This window comes from Onychostoma macrolepis, chromosome 03 (genome assembly GCF_012432095.1).
Source record: "Onychostoma macrolepis isolate SWU-2019 chromosome 03, ASM1243209v1, whole genome shotgun sequence".
NCBI classification, from domain to species: Eukaryota; Metazoa; Chordata; class Actinopteri; order Cypriniformes; family Cyprinidae; genus Onychostoma; species Onychostoma macrolepis.
The window spans coordinates 28,562,229-28,583,975 of NC_081157.1; the positions used below are offsets into that span (position 1 = coordinate 28,562,229).

Here is a 21,747-nt window from a genome sequence, read left to right on the forward strand (position 1 = left end):
ATTATAATCAAAAGACTTAGTAAAAGTAATATAAACGTACAACATCTTGATGGTCATTGAAAAGGTCCATGTACATGGAAATACATAGACATGAACATGTTTAATTTATACACACACGTACACATTATAATAATAATATTTCTTTATTGAAATGCATTAAAAACATCAAATCAAACCCAGAAGGTTAGAACATTTCATATTGATTGTCAATTACAAATGCAAAAATCAAATTTTGTCACAAAGAGGCTTAAATCCAAACACAAATATTTACAATATGACACAAATTATTACATAGCTGCAATCTAATGAAATGTAGCTAGTGTGTAGCAGGGGTGTAGTACAAATGCAAAAAGACATGATGCCGTTGAAATTACACATTAAAACATACAAAATGCAGATTGAACTACATCATGTATTATGCATAAGATATTTGTGTAATGTTCAGCACATTTTATGCAATGTAAAATGTAATGTAAAACTTACTTCAATTATTATTTTGCTTCCTTATTATAGGCAATTGGATCTTAAAAAAGTCAGATTTACTAAACTGGTTCCAGAACAAATAATCTCATGTAACTTCATGCCTAGAGAGCTGTTTCAGATACATATTGGTTTACAACAAACACCACTTTTGTGATAGAATACATGTATATAGCCAAGAAGACTTGTGTCTTCAAGACATTTGTCATGAAGACGACCTTTGTGTAAACATTGTTTAAACCAGTCTTGTGATATCACTGTCTGGCATCTAATACTTGCAGTATCTGAACCAGCTTAACTGGTATGGTTTTAACAACTTTAAAACAGTTCACAATAAAGAACAGAGTGTATATGAAGTATAAAATCATTTTAGAAAAGAAATTTGAAAGCAAATTGGCATGTCATTAGCCTTTCAGAGTTACAGATCCTATAAAAAAAAAACACAATTATACAGCAGGACCCTGAGAAAAATGCTCTCTTAACTGAAATGATACAGCTCCACTGTGTATAAACAATTCAATTTTTTTTCTATATACATTTATAAGTGACTTCTTTCAAAAATATAAAACAACTTAATGATTCTGTACTTTTGAGTATAAGTTGTATGGTGTATAGTACTGTCCATATATTTCAGTTTAAAGGTTAATTACGGAGCCATCATCTGATTGTCACCAACATTATTTTACACAAGGTGCACTCAGTATTTTTTTACTCATTATGTATTTGTTTAGCACATAATACACATAAAGAGATGGATAATACTTCATAAAATCTGTTTAAAATCTCATAAGAATTAGGCTCCAGTCATATCAGTAGCATAATAAAAGCCATTATATTTTACATGGAGCAGGTCCAATCATGGAGACAGACATGAAATCACATGACCAGCAAAATACTAGTTTTATCTTGCCAACCCAGCTGTTATCTGACACTTATGCTCATGGAATAAATAAGTCAAGGGAAATTCCACATTCGCTTTTGCATGAAGCTGTAACTACGCCATTAGGTGTCAGTATAAGACGACTGCCACATCAGTCAACACAACATGAGCATAACCAAACCAAGTGCACCTTTAATATATGAAATATCATTTGATATATCAAATTTAACGCAATACAATTCCATTAAAGATGGAAAATTGTAATGCAGCTCCAACTAACAATTTTCTATCATAGCATGTAAATAAAGAAAATAATCATTTTAATCCCATCTGTATATTAAGTTCCCAAAGTCCAACAAAAACAAAGGCACTTTTGCACAAGTCACGTGTAGTGTTTTATACAAACTTCATCTTACATCAAATAGTGCAAGTAGCACACTTACTGAAATGTGTCCTGAGAAAGATTTCAACCTAATACTCCTGTGTGTCAGCTGACAAATTCTGCATTCTCTCCACCATGAAAAAACACAGCGTTCCCGTGAATCCCATGATGACCATCACGAGGAGCTGCCAGGTCAGCAGAACATAACCACTGTAGAAGAACGCCACAGCTGCAAAAACAGACTGAGAGAGGGAGATTTTATTGACACTGAATCCAATTCATATCAAATACTCTTCACCTTATTTATTGGCCACTGAAACTTTAAATGCATTTTCTTCATTAAGGTCATGGGTATACTTAATGTGCCAAACTTAAGGGAAAAATAAAAAGATTTAATGAAGCACAGAATTTTTTCAAACTTTCAGAATCTCTACATACTAATCAGATATTCTACTGACGTAAACCAGGAGTTCACAAATTCTCAAAATACCATCATCCATTCAAGTAGCCTAAGATGTAACAATGATTGCGTTTACATGGACCCTCTTAATGCGATTATAATGAGATTTTGGCGATATTGCGATTATGCTTTACCTCATGTAAACGCAATACTTCGATCTAAATAATACGATTAAGCTTATAATCGCAGCAAGCATAATCGTATTAACATAGGTGGCGTACGCCGATTTTAATCGGAATATACAGGCATGTAAACACCTTAATCGCAGTATTGCCGCTCTGACCAAAGTGCGCATGCGCTTGTGACATATATGAATAACGTGACACGCACCTGTAATAATACGGAGATTAGAAACGATGGAGGGGAAGAAAGCATCGCATTCTGAGGAAAACACAACAAGCTGCCAGCAGTCTCTGTGCAACATGATCTCACAGAATTCCGTGTAATGTTCACGGACTTAATTAACCCCGAGTCTGTGGTGGCATCACGGAATCGCCGAAAATTCCGTGATGGACTCACAGAAAAAATTCCGTGATGGACTCACAGAATGATACCAATGTAAGTCAGTGACAGGCATCAGCCGTGCTCCACGCACGGAAACCAGTGAATCCGTGCATGGACCACGGCTGATGCCTTCTGTGAGCCCATCACGGAACTTTCGGCGATTCCGTGATGGCTCCACAGATTCGGGGTTAATTAAGTCCGTGAACATTACACGGAATTCTGTGAGATCAGGTTGCTCTAGTCCTTACCCTCATCCAGAAAGGACGAACAGAACGCGACGGCAGCGTATAGGCAAACAAATTCCATCATATTTCTATCATGGCGCCGAAAAGCGTGGAATACAGCGATACAAAATCATTATGCATTAGACGTAAATAGATTAAAACAGCGACCAGTAACACTGCTCTTTCTGAGTCCATCATTTGTGCTGTCCAGTGGGGTATGTGAATAATGGCAGTGAAAAAATTAACCACAATTCTTAGCGAATAATAAGAATAATGGAAATTGCATGTAAACGGGAGTAAGAGCTTTGCTCTTGACATGTAAACATCAAAATGCGATTAAGTCCTTACTCTGATTATTGGAAATAATCGCAATATTCGTGCGCATGTAAACGCAGTCATTGTCGGCTATGCATTAGTCTACTGATTAGACCCACAAAGATACATAGATGCACACGTGTTGATTTTTAATGATTATTTCATTTATTTATTATATAACACTTAAACACGCACTTTTCTTAGAAGTTTCTTATGCTCACCAAGGCACATTAAAAACAATAACATTGTTTTCTATTGCAATAGATTTTAAAATGTAATTTATTCCTTGGATGTTTTTAGCATCATTACTTCTGTCTTCAGTGTCATATGATCCTTCAGAAATCATTCTAATATGATTTGCTGCTCAATTTCTTATTATCAATGTTGAAAACAGTTGTGGTGTTTAATATTTGTATGAAAACTGCTACATTTTTTCAGGGTTTTTTGAATAGCTTTGATGAATAGAAAGTTTAAAAGAAGTGTCTTTACTGTCACTTTTGATCAAGTGTATTTGATCAAATATTAATTAATTAAAAAAAAATATATTCCTTACACAGTTTCTACTGCTCAATATTTTACGACACAGTATTATGCAAGCAAACTGGCCTGTACTTCTTTGATTCAATAACAGCAGGCTTGCTGATCTCAAGTAAAATACAATTTAAGTTAATGCAGACTGCGGTTACCTGTATGAATTTGAATATAGCAAAGGCTGGTGCGCTCTGCTCGGCAAACGCCCGGCCCAGAATGCTGTAGAGTTGAGTGTTGAAACAGCTGTCCCCAAGACCCAGCAGGAAGCTGCACAGCAGGGCGATGGACACGCTACACGAGTGAATAAATGAACACAGCAAAGCTCAACAATGCAACACTGCACTCTTTAGGAAACAAAATTTAGCACAACAGATTAACCAAAACAGCTTATACTGGATTCAGTGTATCAATTTTATCAGGTAATGCAGGGGTGGTGAACATCGGTCCTGGAGAGCCGCAGCCCTGCAGAGTTTTGCTTCAACCCTAATCAAGCTAATCAAGGTCCGAAGGGTTACTAGGAAGCTACACGCAGGTGAATTTTAATTAGGGTTGGAGCTGAACTCTGCGGCTCTCCAGGACCGGAGTTTGCCACCCCTTAGGTAATGCATTCCCTGCCAGTTTTTGTGTTTTGTTTTAAATTATTTATTACCTTGGTACCAGATATGGCTTATGCTGTGAGCTTGTTTGGAAAACCACAGGTGCATCATCTGGTATGTTGAGGAAAATCAAGTAGAAGGCCACAAAGTGCACCACCATCCCCAAAAAGACAACTGAAGTGCGCCTGAAACGGTTATTTTTCAATACAAGGCCAAACAGTCCTCCCCCTGCAAACAAGAGACAACATCTAATCAAAATCCAATCCTATTAACGTATCTGCCCAGCTTGTTATTAGATGTCCAGAATACCAAGAGTAATCAAGGTAGATGCTTCTGCATACTGAAGGTGCACTGACCAACTATTTCTCCAATTCCCAACACAATGCCTGAGATGCCAATTAAGCTTTTTGCTGCATCACCAAATTGTGCCGTGGCTCCAATGCAGGTTCCATACACGCCACTGTAAAATGACAGCTCCAAACCTTCAATGAGACAGCAGCAATCAAAACATACTCATCATGCTCAAATGCTCATGGAATTAATGGCTGTTTCCTTTAGTGATGTCCTTACCACTGTATGCCATGCAGAAGCTTAACAACAATATGGTTTTTGTTTTGAAGATTTCCAAAATCGTCTCTAAAGGGGGAAAAAATAACACATGATGCATTAGAATGGATGTCCAATTTGACAATTTGTTTAATAATTATTTGATTAATTCTTTGATTAAATAATTTTATTAAAAAAAATTGCAGATTATGTTCCAAATGTGAAAATTAAGCCAAATGAACTTACTAAACTCTGTTTTAGCTTCCGTCACGGCAGATGTTGCTCTTTGTTTATATCTAAAATAACATTACACAAGTTTATATCAGCTACCAATGATAAATCAAACAATAAGAATCAGTAAGTAGCAATCACCATAGTTTTCCAACAAAAGTTTTTGAATTTATAGTTGGGGTTATCATTTCCAGTAACTATTGGACATTAAAAACCAATTAAAATTATTTGTTGTATTTTATTTATTAATGTATGTATTTGTTTGTTAAAATGAAGATCATAAAATCACACATGAAAGTATTAATCTGAATTTCTGGCCAGATTGGGAAGCAAAACAAAACCTTATTGTTGGATCTGTGAAAGGAAATGTAAAACCTTTTTGTTTTTGTTGCAAAGTGGAAAAATGAATGAGTGAATTTACTTCAATCTTGCTGATAAAAGAGATTGGCCCTCCTCTTCAGAGAAAACCTCTTCCTGCTGACAGACCTTCCTCAGTGCAAGAAAACTCAGTGTCCCGAGTGCTGAGATAACCAGCAGAGCAATAAACATAATCTTTCTGTCTCTATCTGTGGAGAGAAAAAGAAATCTCAATTTATGCTTAAATTTTGAAATATTTTTGTCATTTGAGAGTTAGTATATATATTGTGGTTAGCAGAGATCAAATAAGTGCTGATTAACTTGAGTAAAATAAAAGAGTGAGCACAATCAAGCTTTTATCAAAACACAATTTTCAAACCATCATGTTACCTGAAATTTCAGTTTTTCCTTTCCAATCAAAATAAACGTATAGATTTCCAAACAACATACTGGAAAGAAAGCACAAATAGAACTTTTCATACAGGAATCATGGACAGTTTTAGGTGCTTAAAACATAGCTCTTGATGGTTTTACTGATTTGGTTAGTAAGTTTGCATAACTCCTCCCATATGACTTATTTTCTTCAGTAAAACACAAAAGGAGGGCTTAGGTAGAATGTCCAAGCTGCCATTTTCCATACAATGAAGTAACGTAATTAATATAAACATTATATTAAACTAAAACTAAAACCACTGTAGAAAAAAAAAAAAAAACTTATTTTAAAAACTTAAACTAGCTGCCAAGGCAATATATCTCTTTGTCATGAAGATTTATATGATGTGCCAAAATAACTAAAACTGAAATAAAATGTATAAAAACTATAGACATTACAAAACGATGACAAAAACACAACAAAACTAAAACTAAGTAAAATGAAACATACAGTACATTGAAATATAGAGTAATATGGACTGTATTTATGATGTTCTTGTTTTATTTTTAGAGCTTGGCAGTTTAAATTTATTTTCATTTTATATGGACGAGACAAAATTAGACATTCTATCTAATATCTCATTTTTGTGTTCTTTCACAGAAGAAAGAACATAACATGAGTTTGGAACAACATCTAGTATGTTTGGATGAACTACAGCTTTAAGAGAGAGTTATTAATCTGGATGCTGCTGATAAATATCTATTGATTTGACTCCTAACATTCCATATTAGTTTATTGTTGATGATCACAGATGATTAAGGGTAATAAATGTGACCCTGGACCACAAAACCAGTCTTAAGTCGCTGGGGTATATTTGTAGCAATAGCCAAAAATACATTGTAAGGGTCAAAATTATAGATTTTTCTTTTATGCCAAAAATCATTAGGATATTAAGTTAAGATCATGTTCCATGAAGATATTTTGTAAATTTCTTACCGTAAATGTATCAAAACTTAATTTTTTATTATTAATATGCATTGCTAAGGACTTCATTTGGACAACTTTAAAGGCAATTTTCTCAATATTTTGATTTTTTGCACCCTCAGATTCCAGATTTTCAAATAGTTGTATCTCGGCCAAATATTGTCCGATCCTAACAAACCATACATCAATGGAAAGCTTATTTATTCAGCTTTCAGAAGATGTATACATCTCAATTTAGAAAATATGACACTTAAGACTGGTTTTGTCGTCCAGGGTCACATATTAAAGTGAATCTCAGATTATAATTCCAGGGTAATTGTGCATCAGGCTGATTCTCTGCTGCTGTCTCTTCCTGACCTGCACTGCAGTAAAGCCCAAAACAATCCTGTATTCCTGTTGATGGTGGAAGCATCAGAGTTCTCCACTAGAAAGTGCCCTTGTGCTGTCCAAAGCACTGTGGATAGAAAAAAGAGCTAATATGAGCCATGTTGCACTACTTAATTATAAATACCTCTTAATAACCTTTAACTGTCATTTAAATTATTGCCTGCAATTCATATTGACCGACTATAATGGATTCAACAGTGTAACAAAATGCAATTATACTACCTTTTTCTGAGTGGCAACTACCTGCCTCTACCATATCAAGAAATTTAAAAATCTGAAACACTTACTTCTATAGAAGTGTGTACTGTACACAAAAGACTAACCACACTGACTGAGAAAATGTTGCAGCACTGCATACAAGCTTTGTATTTAATGAGAAAAAACATTTAATTAATTATGTGGTTAAAGTAATCGATCTGATGGCCTGAGGGTGATAACTGACTGAATAGTTTTGGGTGAACTATTAAGTCAATTATTAGCTTGCAGGTGACCTTAAACACACTATGAATGTGCTTGTGTGTTTTAAGTATCTACTTACTGGCTGCTCCAATGCCAATTACCACTGATGTGAAATAAAAGGACCATGTGGATGGAATGATGAATACAGCTATATAACCACTGAAAAACACACAGAAGTGAACAACACAGACAATGGTGGCATGATGACTAGAAGATGAACAGTCACAAAGAAATCTGAGATACTTGCCTATAAAGAACTCCACTCAGGAACATTGTAAACTGTGGTCCAATTATAGCAACGATAGTGGGAGCTAACACATTGCAGAATGAAAAAACTCCATATATTATTCCAAGGCTGCAAAGAAAAAGGGAAAATTATTGGATATCCCATTTCATCATATATACACCTAGAATTTATATTACAGCACCTTCAATTTCTGACATTAGAAAATGTGATATCACTTTTTGCCTCTACTTCTCTTATTATTCATATTGCAGTGTGGAATAATGCACCATTAAACTGCTGCATATGGTCTCTTTTGCATTTCTTTGCCACAATCACAAACTCACCAGTGTTCAACTGACATAAGTTTAATTGCTAATCAAACTAGTGCCAACTTCCTGTGATGAATTCGATGAATACTAATTACAATAGTCTAATTACCAATGAAGAAAACCGAGTTAAAGCTATGAAGTCTCAATAAATCAAGTACAATAAACATAATGATATGTTGAATTAGATTGAAACAAATATGTTGTATTTACATCTGTAAAATATATATATATATATATATATATATATATATGTTTTTGTTTTTTTGCATATCCATCAGAAATCTCTAAATTATGAATATGGGATGTAGAAAAGGTGAGGGACTGAGATCTTACCTGTGATACCCACTCCCAGTGAAGTTAGTGCTATTCAAGCTTTTCACCACTGTTTGCTAAAAGGAAATAAACAAATAAGCAAACTTTTTGCTGTTGACCTAAATAGCCCTGTAGCATGACAAATAAAGTTAAAAAAAGTACTGAATACAAACTCATAAAAAACTACATGCATTAAAAAACTAAAATAATTATAAAAAATGCTATTTAAAAATAGTTGTACATGAAGCATATATACTGCAAGACACTGCTTGATATTTGAACTACCATTATGTCATTGTGAATATTTTAAAGATGGTTAATTTGCACTGAATCTTTGGTAACACTTTATTTGAAAGTGTCCTTGTTACACGTTACATGCAATTACTATTATAATAACAATAAACTATGTATAATTACATGCAACCCTAAGCCAAACCCTAATCCTAACCCTAACCATAAGTACATGTAGTTAATTGATATTACTCAGTACTTAAATGTAACAAGAACACCTTAAAATAAAGTGTAACTGAACTTTCAGTAACTAAAAATATTTGCTGAATCTTATGAGAAGACATCCTTTCGTGGTTAAATTGAGTTTGTGGGTTTTTCTGAGTGGGGTGACTGTGAGGTTAACATGAGTCCACCATGACATTTGAATTTATTTCTCCCATTAGTCATGCAGGATAATTCATTGACTGATGGGGAAAATCAAAAACACGAGATGCGCCTGACCCAGATTTACCTCAACAATAGACTGTTTTCAGATAGTCTAACTGAAAAACTTTACTGAATGTCATTTTTCACAAAAAAAAAAAAAAAAAAACACGTGCTATTTACCATGGTATTGTTACTGCAATAAAACTGTGAATTAAATCGCAATAAATAACTTTAATTTTTGCTGTATTTTTGCAGAAACTATTGCTAATAAAAACTTAAAACTGCTGCAAGCTTTAAAGGCTTGCAATTGCAAAGTTTTGGCATAAGAACTGCTAAAATTTCAGTACAACAAAAATCAACTTTTCAGACATATTTTGAAACAGTAGCATAATGAAGAATGCCATCCTATCATACCTCTCAGTCTTATAGTTTATAGGCTATAGCATGCAATAAGAATGAAACATAACTTACTTCGATATTACCGCAAGTGGTGAAGGCTGTAAAAATGAGCAAAAATCCTATTCCCAAAATTACAACATTATACGTCCTAATATCCGCCATCTTCAGCTCATTTAAATCCTCATGTAAGATGCCAGAGTTTCAGCGAGTGTGTCTTTGTCCACGTAAATAAATCAGCATTCAGGAAAGCAAACTGTTAGAAAACAAGCCAGACAGTTGAGTAATTAGTGATCTAGAGCATGTATATTACACTATTATTGCATTATATCCATAACAGTAGTTGAATGTTAGTTGAGCGAATACAAGTTCACGTGCACGCGCCTCGTGACCATCAAGCATGAGATGAAAGTTACTGGAATGCAAAATCCATGTGATGGTATCCGTGGCAACTACTTCAGAAGAAGCATGGCGCAAAATTTAATAAATACCAAAATATAAAAAGCATAGATAGATAGATATGAAACCTTGCCAGTATGCTACTTGGATTTATTGTGTAAATGTTGATGATGAACTCATAAATTCTCTTTGTATCGTTGAGCTATTTAATACATTCGAGTTGTATCCTTGAGGTTAGCTACAGCATTGTGCTAGTTAGTTACACATGCTGTCAATAACACTGTATCACTGCAATAACTTACCTGATTCACAAAGCCTAACTTTAAGCGCTGTTGCTGCTGCATCGGTCACGCGCGATCTTTAAAAATCAGCAGCGATTAACTTTATGACTTATGAACATTAGAATGTGCGCGAAATCATCTGCACTTGTTTACATATTGCTTTCAAAGGTTGTCGATTGTGTAAGCGCTGAAAGATCACCAACCCCTCAAGGAAAGGTAGGATAGGTTTACGCGCAGATCATCCGTAGATCTATAAGCAATATCCACAGAGCGCGCGCGAGTCAATCTCTAATATGTGGAAATCATCAAAGGTTGACAGGCTACGTCACATCTGGGATCCTCGTTATGTTCTTTTCTTTTTGAATTTGCAACAAAGAATACAATTTAGAAGCAAAAAGACAATAAACAAAATATTCTAAGAGGGTCACAATACATGAAATTCTGAAATTATAGTATTACACCGTAGAATCTTATAAATAATATGATTTTTTTTTTTTTTTTTTTAAGAATCAGCACATTTCTTGAAATTTACATTTATGAATGTAAAATAAAAATAAAAAATCTAAACTTAAGAAAATGGTCTATTTTCAAAGAGTCACTAAACAAATTGCTAATACGGTTATTTGGGGATAAATTCATTTTTGCTAAATTAGAAAAGTCAATGCTTTGCAACTTGCAACAAACAATTCTACAATAAATGGGCATTTGTGATGAATCATTTTAAAAGGAACTTCAGCAACTTTTTTATCTTTTTTTTTGTTTTTGTTTTTTTTTGTCAAATAAGTCAGAATTTTGTCCATTCCATATCACTGAATTTACGGTTCCAAAAAAGTCCTCGTTACGTTTCATAAAGCAGGTTTTAAAATCGCAAAGTCACTACGGGAAGCCACGGAGCTCATTCACTGACAGCACGCTCTTTCCCAGAAGCCTTTCCTCATATTGTACACAATCATCATGGCGGCGCAGGATGGTAGGTAGCGTGAAAACGTACTTAAATGCCATTTGCACAGTCTTTGCGCTGTTATTTTGCGGCGTATTACATCGGTTCCAGTTATTTGACACTTGTATTACACTGAATGGATGCTCTTTTAACTTGTCAGGGTGAAATAATAGCTAGATATTCTGTGATTAGCCATGTCGAAAACTTCGGCTGTGTTACAAAATATAGAGAGCAGTCTAACTAGACAGCATTTTGAGGGATGCTGAAACGTTTGACCATTTCTGGAACTTTCGATTAACGCTTATGGGCATCGCGGAAGCGTTTGGAACGTTTAAACGAAGGTTCCAATCGAACCCACAGTACCCAAAGATGCTGTCTACATAGACAGCTCACTGAATTCTGAGGCACAGTCTTGATATGAGCTTGCGAATATTAGCACAGCGGGCTGGCTAAGTTACCGATGAGTCAGTTGTGTACGATTACAACACGGGCTCAGTCGTGTCGTTCATGCTTGCAGTCAGTTACTGGTCTTAGTTCAACAGTTGGGTTCAAATGACGATAAAGGAATTTACTAGATGTTTCTGAACCTTTGGACAGCAGCTAGTCAGTTAGCTATTCAAATCTGTAGGGACGGTCTAGTTGGGACTATTTGAGAAGTAAAACGTACAAGTAATGGGTGGGACTCTAGAATAAACACTAATTCGGCTTTTATCTGTAAGGTTTATATAGTTACCTAGTTTTCTCAGAAGTGTTAATATTAGCTGTGTATCGTATTGGTTATAAAGTATTGTCCTATGAAGATTAGTTTTTGTTTTAATATTACAATTTGACATTGTCATGTCAGTGCTTTGAAACGGGTCAATATTTGCACCTTGAAAACTAAATTTCCTTAACAATATGATTCCTTATCTGATAATTGTTCCCACAGGAAGTGAGGTAGTAGGAATGGAGGCTGAGGTCACGCAGATGGTACCAGAAGTGTTGTGCGAAGCTGCTGGACAAGAAGATGCAGCAGGGACTGAACAAGCATCTCTTACCGATGGTGAAAGCACATCAGCTCAGCCCGCTGCTGTCAGCAACGGAGAGGAAAGTGACGAGGGGAAAGAGATGGTGGAAGTGAAAATCATTTGGAACAAGAACAAATATGACCTTAAAATGCCTTTAGATGGCACCGGTTCTAAACTGAAAGAGAAGATTCACACACTCACCGGTAATCATCATATCATGTCATATCATTCAAACCTCTTCTGAGGACAATATAAAATTGTTTCACCAATTATGAAACAAATTCAATTCCAGCTGTAAAGCATGTTTACAGTAGACAGTAGCGTCAATATTTAAATTAATTTGGCAGAGTCTGTCATTATCCATTATCCAAGTAAAAAACAATCCCATGTAAAGATATATGATCAGATTTTTTTAAATCGGTTTCAAAAGAGTTCGTAAGCATCCCAGAATGCACATCCTCCAGCAATGACTATCATTTTAAAATGTAGTAAATAGAAATAGTTGGTGTGTCCAAACCTGACTACCAAATTGTTATTTTTGAACTGTATATTGTTATTTTTGAGCACAAAACTACCTTGGTCTGTCTCATGTCACTACTAAAACATCAATAAAATGCTTCATGGTGAGACTTCATAATGTAATGTAATATGAAACCACCATATCATATCAGGATTGAAATTACTGTATACAAATGCTTTTTGCGTGTGTTTTGTATGGTTATCAGGTCTTCCACCTGCTATGCAGAAAGTGATGTACAAAGGACTGCTACCAGAGGACAAGACGCTTCGAGAAATCAAAGTTACAAATGGTGCAAAGATTATGGTGGTTGGATCTACAATAAATGATGTACTAGCTGTAAATACACCAAAAGAAGTTATTCAGCAAGAGGTTAAAGCTGAGGAGAACAAAAAGGAGCCATTGTGCAGGCAAAAGGTGGGTGGGAAACCTATTTATATAATGTGAACTCTATCAAGTTATGATGGAAAGGATTCCTATAACTACCCATGTACTTCTATTTTATAAATGTACTTGTGGATGCTTTTTTTCTCAGCAACATAGAAAAGTTTTGGACAAAGGAAAACCAGATGATGTCATGCCATCTATAAAAGGAGCTAAGGTATGCAAAAGCTGTGAGGCATAGGATATGATTAGACTGTGCCAGTTCATGCACACATGCCATACCAAATGGCTTTTATGCATATTAGGGCTGTTAATTTAATTAATTAGTTATGAAAAAATAACGTGATTAAAATATTTGAATGTATTTAATGCACTGGCCCCGCCCTTGACCTGTTGACTAACATGAAGTGCAGCAACTCACTGCTTAATATAATCCATAAATGCAGTTATGGGCCCCTAAAATTCAAGATATTGGGGCAGAAATGTCCGTATGAGTTTTTGTCCCGAATAGCACAAGTGTAAATCTGATTTCAAACAATGGTTTAGTAAATAAGAAGTTAATATTGTTTTATTTTAAACACAGCATTGTCTGTTATTGCTCAAGTTTGCCAAGAAAATATTACCTATAAAGCCATAGCAGAACGGTTTTACGTCTCTGAGCATCACGCAGCGGTGTTTGGTTTCTGAATGAATCAGCCATTTGAACAAATCAAATGAATGACTTAATGACTTACTCATATTTACCGCCACCGACTGGCAGTTTTAATTTCTCATTTAGAGTATCCATAAACATTAAAGGGATAGTTTACCCAAAAATAACATCATTCTGTCATCATTTACTCAATCTCACGTCATTTTTAACCTACATGACTTACTTTCCTTTGCTGAACATAAAAGAAGATATTTTGAACAATGTTGGTAACCAAGCTGCTTTGGTTACTAATAACTTTCATTGTATGAATAAAAAACACTGAGATGTTTTTATCTACTTTCTCAAATAATCTTCTTTTATGTTCCATAGTTTATATTAGGCTCTTGTAGCCTAAACATTTGTGTAATACATTTTCATGAATCAAAATATTTCTTTCTAAAGGTACTTTTTGTTATGTCTATTTAATACGCATCACATTTAACGCAATAATGGCTTTAAATTATCTTTTGTGGGTCTGCTTTCTCAGGTTTGGCTCCAGTATATTGCATAAATGCAAAAAAGACTTAAGAGGCCATATGCCTAACAATAAATATTCAATAAGTTTGTGTCCACCAAAGAGTTTTTAGCCAGCTGAAAAAAATGTCAGGCACTCTTCTTAAAACGACCAGCTGATGGCGCTTGAAAACGTTTTGGTGGCACAGCGTTTTTCCAGCTGAGACACTTTAGGTGCTATGATTTGGGATATCCACGGCGGCAACTATTACTAGTATCTCATTTTTTTACATTTTACAAAATATAAAAAGCAGTAACCAGTAATATTGACTTTTCCATAGGACGTCCCATTTTTCCCGCTCTATTTTTCGTGTCCCGACTTATTTTGAAAAAATCATGTTTTTGTCCCATTTCAAAATTTCTTTACCACTGGGTGATCAGAGCGAGTAGTAGAAGTGTTCTGTTACACAAAAACAGCTTAATCAAAGGTAGCCAAGCTTGTCGTAGAACAAAATTACAATTCAATCACAATTCGTTATCGATTAACTTGAACCCGCGCGATCATCAGTTCAGTATCGAATTTGATCTTTTAATAGTTCTATCTTAATACATTAAGCCATATTATGTGTTTATGGTTTTCTACGGGAGGAAAATGCTTAACGAGAGACTTTGCGCATTGCATTCATATTCTGCTGCTCTGTGTCCACTGATTTGCGAGTCGTGTCTTTTTCTCCTACAGATGAGTTGCAGGACCCTGTGCGTTATGGTACTAAGTAAATTTAATCGATTAACCACCACAGCGTCTTGTCTCCATTGGCAACACGCACAATTTGTGTCGATTGCAAGTGACTTCGCAAGTAGCGAAAAGTGCAAGTCGCGATTGCACATTGTAATTTAGTTTCTTTTTTCTTGTCTTCACCGCCTGGCTACTGTTGTAGAATGTTGAGCGATTCAATTTAAAGGTAATAAATAAATAGAATAAAATAAAAAAAGATTGCAAGTGACGTCACTAGCGGAAGCGCAGGGGTCTGAGAGTGTGATGCTGTGTCCCAGTTCGCATACTATCCGTCCTAAATTGTATTCGAAAATAGAATTAGTATGTCCCAAATCATAGTATGTTTAAAAAAGTATGCCAGAGATTCCCGGATGGTCTACTACTACCGGTTAGAATTCAAAGTGATATTGAAAATTGGTGCGTTTTATCATATTAATTTAATGTATTATCTTAATTATGAACACACTGGTTTGTAGTGCAAACAGTTTTACCGTTTACTGCACGTTGTTATTCTCCTCGTTATTTACCTATAGCAGCTAATGAACCGGAAGTCTCACCCATAGGCTTACTTCCGTACTGAAGAAAAAGTTGGGATAGGCATTTCCTGGGTTTCTTCTGTGGGGTGTATTCGGAGTTTCTGCGCGAGAGCGTCCTCTGGCCTTCGGATGGAGATTTACTGCTGATCACAGAACCGTGCTTCACTAAAAGATACGCATGACAATTGCAGCTTCTGTCTAATCGCGATTGCGATTTCATTTCGATTTATTGTGCAGCCCTACCTGTCTGTCTCATGAAATGTTAATCAAACAACAAAAGATGTTAAATAAATGTATACGTTTAACCTGCTGTATTAGAAAAACGAGTTTACAACCTGAATTCCGGAAATGTTGGGACGTATTTTAAATTTGAATAAAATGACAACTAAAAGACTTTCATATCACATGAGCCAATATTCTATTCACAATAGAACATAGAGAACATAACAAATGTTTAAACTGAGAAATTTTAAAATTTTATGCACAAAATGAGCTCATTTCAAATTTGATGCCATTTCAGGAATTCGGGTTGTATTTAATATTTATTTTGTATCTATTGTCTATCTACTTGTCTTATGGTTTGTAATTTGCTTCTTTATTTTTATATAAAAAATAACTTTTATTAGTTAAAACTTATACCCCATCCCGTATTGAACCATGAGAAATCTGGTCACCCTACTTCCATTGCTGTAGGCAGTCGTTGTATAAGTAGGATGGTTGATCACTATTTGTCCCACCCGTCCTCTATTTACTTCTGGGTAAATAGTGACAGTGACGAGCGCTGCATTTTACAGTTATCAACTCAGATGCAAAAAAAATAAAAAAGTGCATCAAAATTCAGTGTCATCAGTTTGCCAAAAAGAACACAGAACGTTTTTCGCACCATTTAGGTGTGGTAGGAAGCAGGTGCACATTCCTTTCGTACCAACTAACATTTTGAAAATACAAACATTTTCATGAAATCGAAAGTTTACATCAGCATGGCTTTATGAACGATTTACACAAAAATTCGTTCTGCTCGTGTTTCATGAATGAGGCCCAATGTCTTACAGCATCATGTGCATGGTGGTTTAGTGATCATGCCCTTCATTTCCCCAGCTGTAAGGTTCTTTTAAGGACGCAGAATAAGTTCCTTGTGCACACTAATGACAACTGAGTGATCTCTTTTTTCGTTGAACAGGAGCGTCTGCCAACAGTGCCTTTATCAGGAATGTACAACAAATCTGGCGGAAAAGTACGACTCACTTTTAAACTGGAACAGGATCAGTTGTGGATCGGAACAAAAGGTGATTTCATCATTTAATTAATCATTTATCCACAATACTCGGTTTATGCCTATGTTGATTTGATTTGTTTTTTCTGGCCTGCAGAAAGAACAGAAAAAATCCCGATGGGTTCCATCAAAAATGTTGTGACTGAGCCAATAGAGGGTCACGAGGACTATCATATGATGGTATGTGTTTATCGTAACGTTTTATTTTTTTGTGTTTGCGCACTCTGATGTAAATAAGCCCAACACTTACGGACAGCAGAGCGGAACGAGTGAAATAGAAGCTTTATCCCCTTTGTATCACGCAAAACTGATGATTCTAGTCAGTAGGGCTGCAGCTAACAATTATTTTTATTGTCGACTAATCTATCGATTGTTTTTTCAGTTAATCCATTTATTATTTTCTTATCAGTTGATTAATTCTTTAGTTAAACTATCAATAAATAATAACAGTAACTTCTGCTATTAATCTTTTAATATTTTATTCAAACATTTTCTAATAATTAATACTTTACAAAAAATAAATAACAAAGAAAAAAGAAAATAACAAGAAATAAAAAAATAACAAGAAAAGAGAGAAAAAGAAATAATAATAACAATAAATAATTAATAAAAAATTAAATTGAAAGAAAGAAAATATTAAATAAAAAAATAATAAGAGAGAAATAAAAATAATAACAATAAATTAATAAAAAATAAAGAAAGAAAAGGAAAGCAAGGAAGCAAGAAAGAAATAAGAAAGAAAGAATAACAGGGCAGTGATGCAATACAATCAAAAGAAATGCACTTTATGGCTGCTTTCACAGTTACTGTTTGGGACTGACAGCAGTTGCTTACAGGTGAGAGACTTGAAATGTTTCATTTATTCAGCAGATTAAAACATCTGCTTGAATACATCTCTGTATGAATGAACAGCTGAAGTCACAAGCGCATTCAGGACACTAGAGCGACAGAATAAAAAAATGGAGTCATAACACCAGAAAGTTGTATCATAGTCGGCAGCCTAAATAAATGAGCCCAGGCGAGGCTTGTCCAATCCATCACACAGTTAAACAACTAACAATGACTTTAAATGCTTTGTTAGTGAGTGCAGAGAGCGCGTTTGGTGCGCGCGTCTCAGAGCTCCGGTGGATCTTCAGATGAACGCGAATCATTTCTCCTTCTCCGTCTCTGTGGGTGAATTAAACCCGTCATGATTATATAGGCAACTTGATGTCCCGTGCTGTTCCGTTCATTCAGCGCAGCTTTGAATGCGAGAATGCGGTTGGGAATCTTGACAATGTGTATATCTATATCTATCTATCTATATAAATATGTTTTGTTTGTTTGTTTGTCACCCTAGGCATTTCAGCTGGGTCCAACAGAAGCCTCACAATATTGGGTCTACTGGGTGCCTACACAGTTTGTTGATGCAATCAAAGACACAGTTCTCGGAAAATGGCAGTATTTTTAACGTGCCTCTATAGACACTGAAGAATTGGGATTCAGATCAAAAGATTGAAAACATTAACTGGAGCCAACAAAATAATCTGAAGAACCGATTTTTCTGAAGTATATCCAGAGCAAACCGAAGGATTGCTGTTGGACAAAATATTTTGGGGGTTTTAAGTGCACTAAGTGTCAGCATCCCGTTTTTCAAACTGTTTCACCTCTCGTTTTTTTTAAAGCAATTCCAAGCATAAGCAGAAAATTGTACAGAACTTGCATATACATTTCTCGTAGTTATTCTGAAAGAAATAAAAATTATTTAAGGAAAATGATCGATGCAGTAGAAAGATTTTATCTAGTATATTCCTCGGTTTACCATACAACTCGAGCAATCTTGCCAAAGTCAATAGTTCACTCAGTTATTAATTTTACAATCAGCTTTTATCATTGCACGGATTATAGATTACATGTAAAACAGCAACGATGTAACTCTCAAATATGGTATTAATCCAGGTGAAAAGAGCATTGTTGCATTTTATGTGGTTCAAAAAATTCTGCATTTTCTTCAAGACTTTTAATAGCACATGGAGAGCTCATCTCATTTTGCCTTGACAGCAGGAGCCTTGATGCAGAATTACAACCCAAAAGTACAGTTGCTCAGTCTCTGTACTTTCAACCACATGATACTTTGACAAAGGCAATATCTTAATATTTCATGGTTAAATGCAGCAACATCTCTAGGTCCAAGTCCCTCTCAAATCAGATGTTATATTAGGGAAAATAATGTTAATGTGCCCTTAATACTCAGTCATTTTACTAAGTTGCTGATGATTGACTATTTTGATCATGCATGTTGTTTTTTCAAACATGGTGCTAACCAATGATAAGCATTTTTAATTCAATAAAGCCCAAAGGAAGGAAGAATTTCAGTGACCTTTCTGTAATAAATTTGCCTGTATACTTACATTTTTAATTTTCAAACTATGAATCAGCTCACAATTTAAATTCTTCCTAAACCATATTTCAGTATAAACACTCCTGAACAAAATCTTAAGATCGGGGGAAGCATTACAAGTATTTGCATTTCGCACTGGTGGATCGTAACCAGGTTGTAAGTACTGCTTCAAAATGACAAAAAAAGAAACGGGAGCAAAAGACAAAAAATAGAGAATAGGCAATTTTATTTGAAAACTGCATTTAAACTCAAACAGGCTGTTCATCAGCTGATCAAAAGTTTAAGACCATAGCCTTAAAAAGTTCAAATCTGCGCAGATCTCAAATCATCGCAAAAAGTCCTTCTGTCTTTGAATGTGGCAGGATTGTTGAGCCCCACAAGCAAGTGCGCGTGCAACGCCCCATCGCTGCTAAGGTTGGACGCAGTAAGACATTTTTTTAAAAGATCCTGAGAGTTATGGGACAAAAAAAGTCAAGTGGTAGACCCCAAAAAAATTCACCTGCACTGCGCCGGAGGATCCGACGGGCTGTCTGTGAAGACAGGCCAATCCTCGACCCAAATTAAGGCCCTTACTGATGCTGACTGCAGCCCAATACCCATAAGACAGCATCTGCGAGAGAAGGGCTTAAAGAACAGAAAACGTCTTCAAAGGCCACGTCTGTTCACACGCCACGAACTTGCCGTTTGGAATTTGCAAGGGAGCAGCAAACATGGGATATTGAAAGGTGGAAGAAAGTTTTATTCTCTGACGAGAAAAAAAAAAAACCAGGACGGTTCTGATGGCTTCCGATGTTACTGGCATGACTAGGAGATCCGACTGGAGATGTTTTCTATGCTGCACAATGGAGCAGGCTCCATCGTGATCTGGGGTGCTTTTTCCTTCAATGGGATAATGGATCTTTAGGTTGCAGCGGGCTTCCCTCTTGACTGAGGGCCTTTGTCTGTGCGCTAACGACTGGGTATTTCAACAGGACAACGCTGCGGTTCTCAACACCCACCTGACGAAAGGACTTCTTCCAGGAGAATAACGTCACTCTTTTGGACCATCTTGCGTGTTCCCCTGGTCTATTTTGGGGTCTACCACTTGACTTTTTTGTCTCATAACTCTCAGGATCTTTTAAGAAATGTAAAATGACTGTCTTACTGTGTCCAACCTCAGCAGCGATGGTGCGTTGCTTGTGTGGCTCAACAATCCTGCCATGTTCAAAGACAGAAGGACTTTTTGCCTTTGCCATCAGGAGATCATGGCAGTGTGTTTGCCTGAAGGACAATGACATGAAAGCCATATTTTTGTGCAGATTTTGACTTTTTAAGGCTATATGGTCTTAAACTTTTGATCAGCTGATGAACAGCCTGTAAATGCAGTTTTCAATAAATTGCCTATTCTCTATTTTTTGTCGCTCGCTCCTGTTTCTTCTTTTGGCATTTTGAAGCTGTACTTACAACCTGGTTACGATTCCCCCGATCTTAAGATTTTGTTCAGGAGAGTATGTATCTAGTTCAATAGAAAGAGGAATAGCTCACCCTAAAATGAAGATGTATCACCTTCAGGCCATCCAAGATGTTGATTTAGCATTACATCACTTGCTCACCAATGGATCCTGTGCAGTGAATGGGTGTCGTCAGAATGAGAGTCCAAACAACTGATAAAAACATCACAATAATCCACAAGTAATGACATGAATTTAGTCCAGTCAGCATCATGTGAAGCGAAAATTTGTATGTTTGTAAGAAACAAATCCATCATTACAGTGTTTTTTAACTTTAAACCTTTGTTTCCTGCTAAAATAAGAGTCATCTGTTCATAATATTGATTTCTCCAGTGAAAAGGTCACTTCGTCTGAATCAGGAGAGAAATATGCAGAGATCAAGTACTGTTTACAAGTGAAAACAGTCCAAAACACTTCTAAACAAATATGTTGGAGGATTTTGATGCGAGAGGACAAGAGGTGTACTCATATTTAGGACAGAACAGATGGTTTAAAGTTAAAATGCTTTATTACAAATTCATTTACAAATGATGGTTTTGTTTAATACTAATATTATTTATTATTTTACTTATTTTATTAAATATGCAGCTTTTCGTTCACAAGACACTTGCCATGTGGATTGTGATGTTTTTATCAGCTGTTAGGATTCTGACGGCACCCATTCACTGCAGAGGATCCATTGGTGAGCAAATGATATAATGCTAAATTTATCCAAATCTGTTCTGATGAAGAAACAAACTCATCTACATCTTGGATGGCCTGAGAGTGAGTAAACAGTCAGCAAAATTTCATTTTTGAGTGAACTAGTCCTTAACGTATTATTTATTATGAGAAAGTTAGATGCATCACCCCCTTAGTAAGCTACTTAATTATTTAGAATTATATTTCATTTGAAAGATTATACAGCTGTCTGTGGTTTAGCATTTTATTTCAAAATACTCTCTGATGGCTAAAGTGTTTCAGTATCAACTAGTGCCTCTGAACGAAAATAC

At 35.5% G+C, this 21,747-nt stretch overlaps 2 protein-coding genes across 4 annotated transcripts; one reads left to right on the forward strand and one right to left on the reverse strand.

The window, feature by feature from the left end:
* Positions 1-124: 124 nt before the first annotated feature.
* On the reverse strand, positions 125-10,653 carry LOC131536803 (UNC93-like protein MFSD11). Its single transcript, XM_058769920.1, has 14 exons — positions 10,331-10,653; positions 9,705-9,885; positions 8,598-8,653; positions 7,957-8,064; positions 7,789-7,868; positions 7,221-7,317; positions 5,897-5,955; positions 5,571-5,715; positions 5,165-5,214; positions 4,943-5,008; positions 4,729-4,854; positions 4,426-4,600; positions 3,932-4,067; positions 125-1,984 (listed from the first exon to the last, which is right to left on the reverse strand). The coding sequence occupies exons 2-14, from the start codon at positions 9,792-9,794 to the stop codon at positions 1,832-1,834; spliced, it is 1,341 nt and encodes a 446-aa protein (XP_058625903.1). The 5' UTR covers positions 9,795-9,885; positions 10,331-10,653; the 3' UTR covers positions 125-1,831.
* Positions 10,654-11,146: 493 nt separating this feature from the next.
* On the forward strand, positions 11,147-20,655 carry ubfd1 (ubiquitin family domain containing 1). Of its 3 annotated transcripts, none has more exons than XM_058769927.1 (7): positions 11,147-11,279; positions 12,178-12,459; positions 12,982-13,190; positions 13,309-13,374; positions 16,793-16,898; positions 16,983-17,065; positions 18,225-20,655. In XM_058769927.1, the coding sequence occupies exons 1-7, from the start codon at positions 11,264-11,266 to the stop codon at positions 18,333-18,335; spliced, it is 873 nt and encodes a 290-aa protein (XP_058625910.1). In that variant the 5' UTR covers positions 11,147-11,263; the 3' UTR covers positions 18,336-20,655. The 3 variants fall into 3 exon arrangements, with proteins under 3 accessions (XP_058625910.1, XP_058625911.1, XP_058625908.1); XM_058769928.1 differs by having other exon boundaries at positions 11,272-11,296; XM_058769925.1 differs by lacking the exon at positions 11,147-11,279 and adding an exon at positions 11,371-11,410.
* Positions 20,656-21,747: the final 1,092 nt, after the last annotated feature.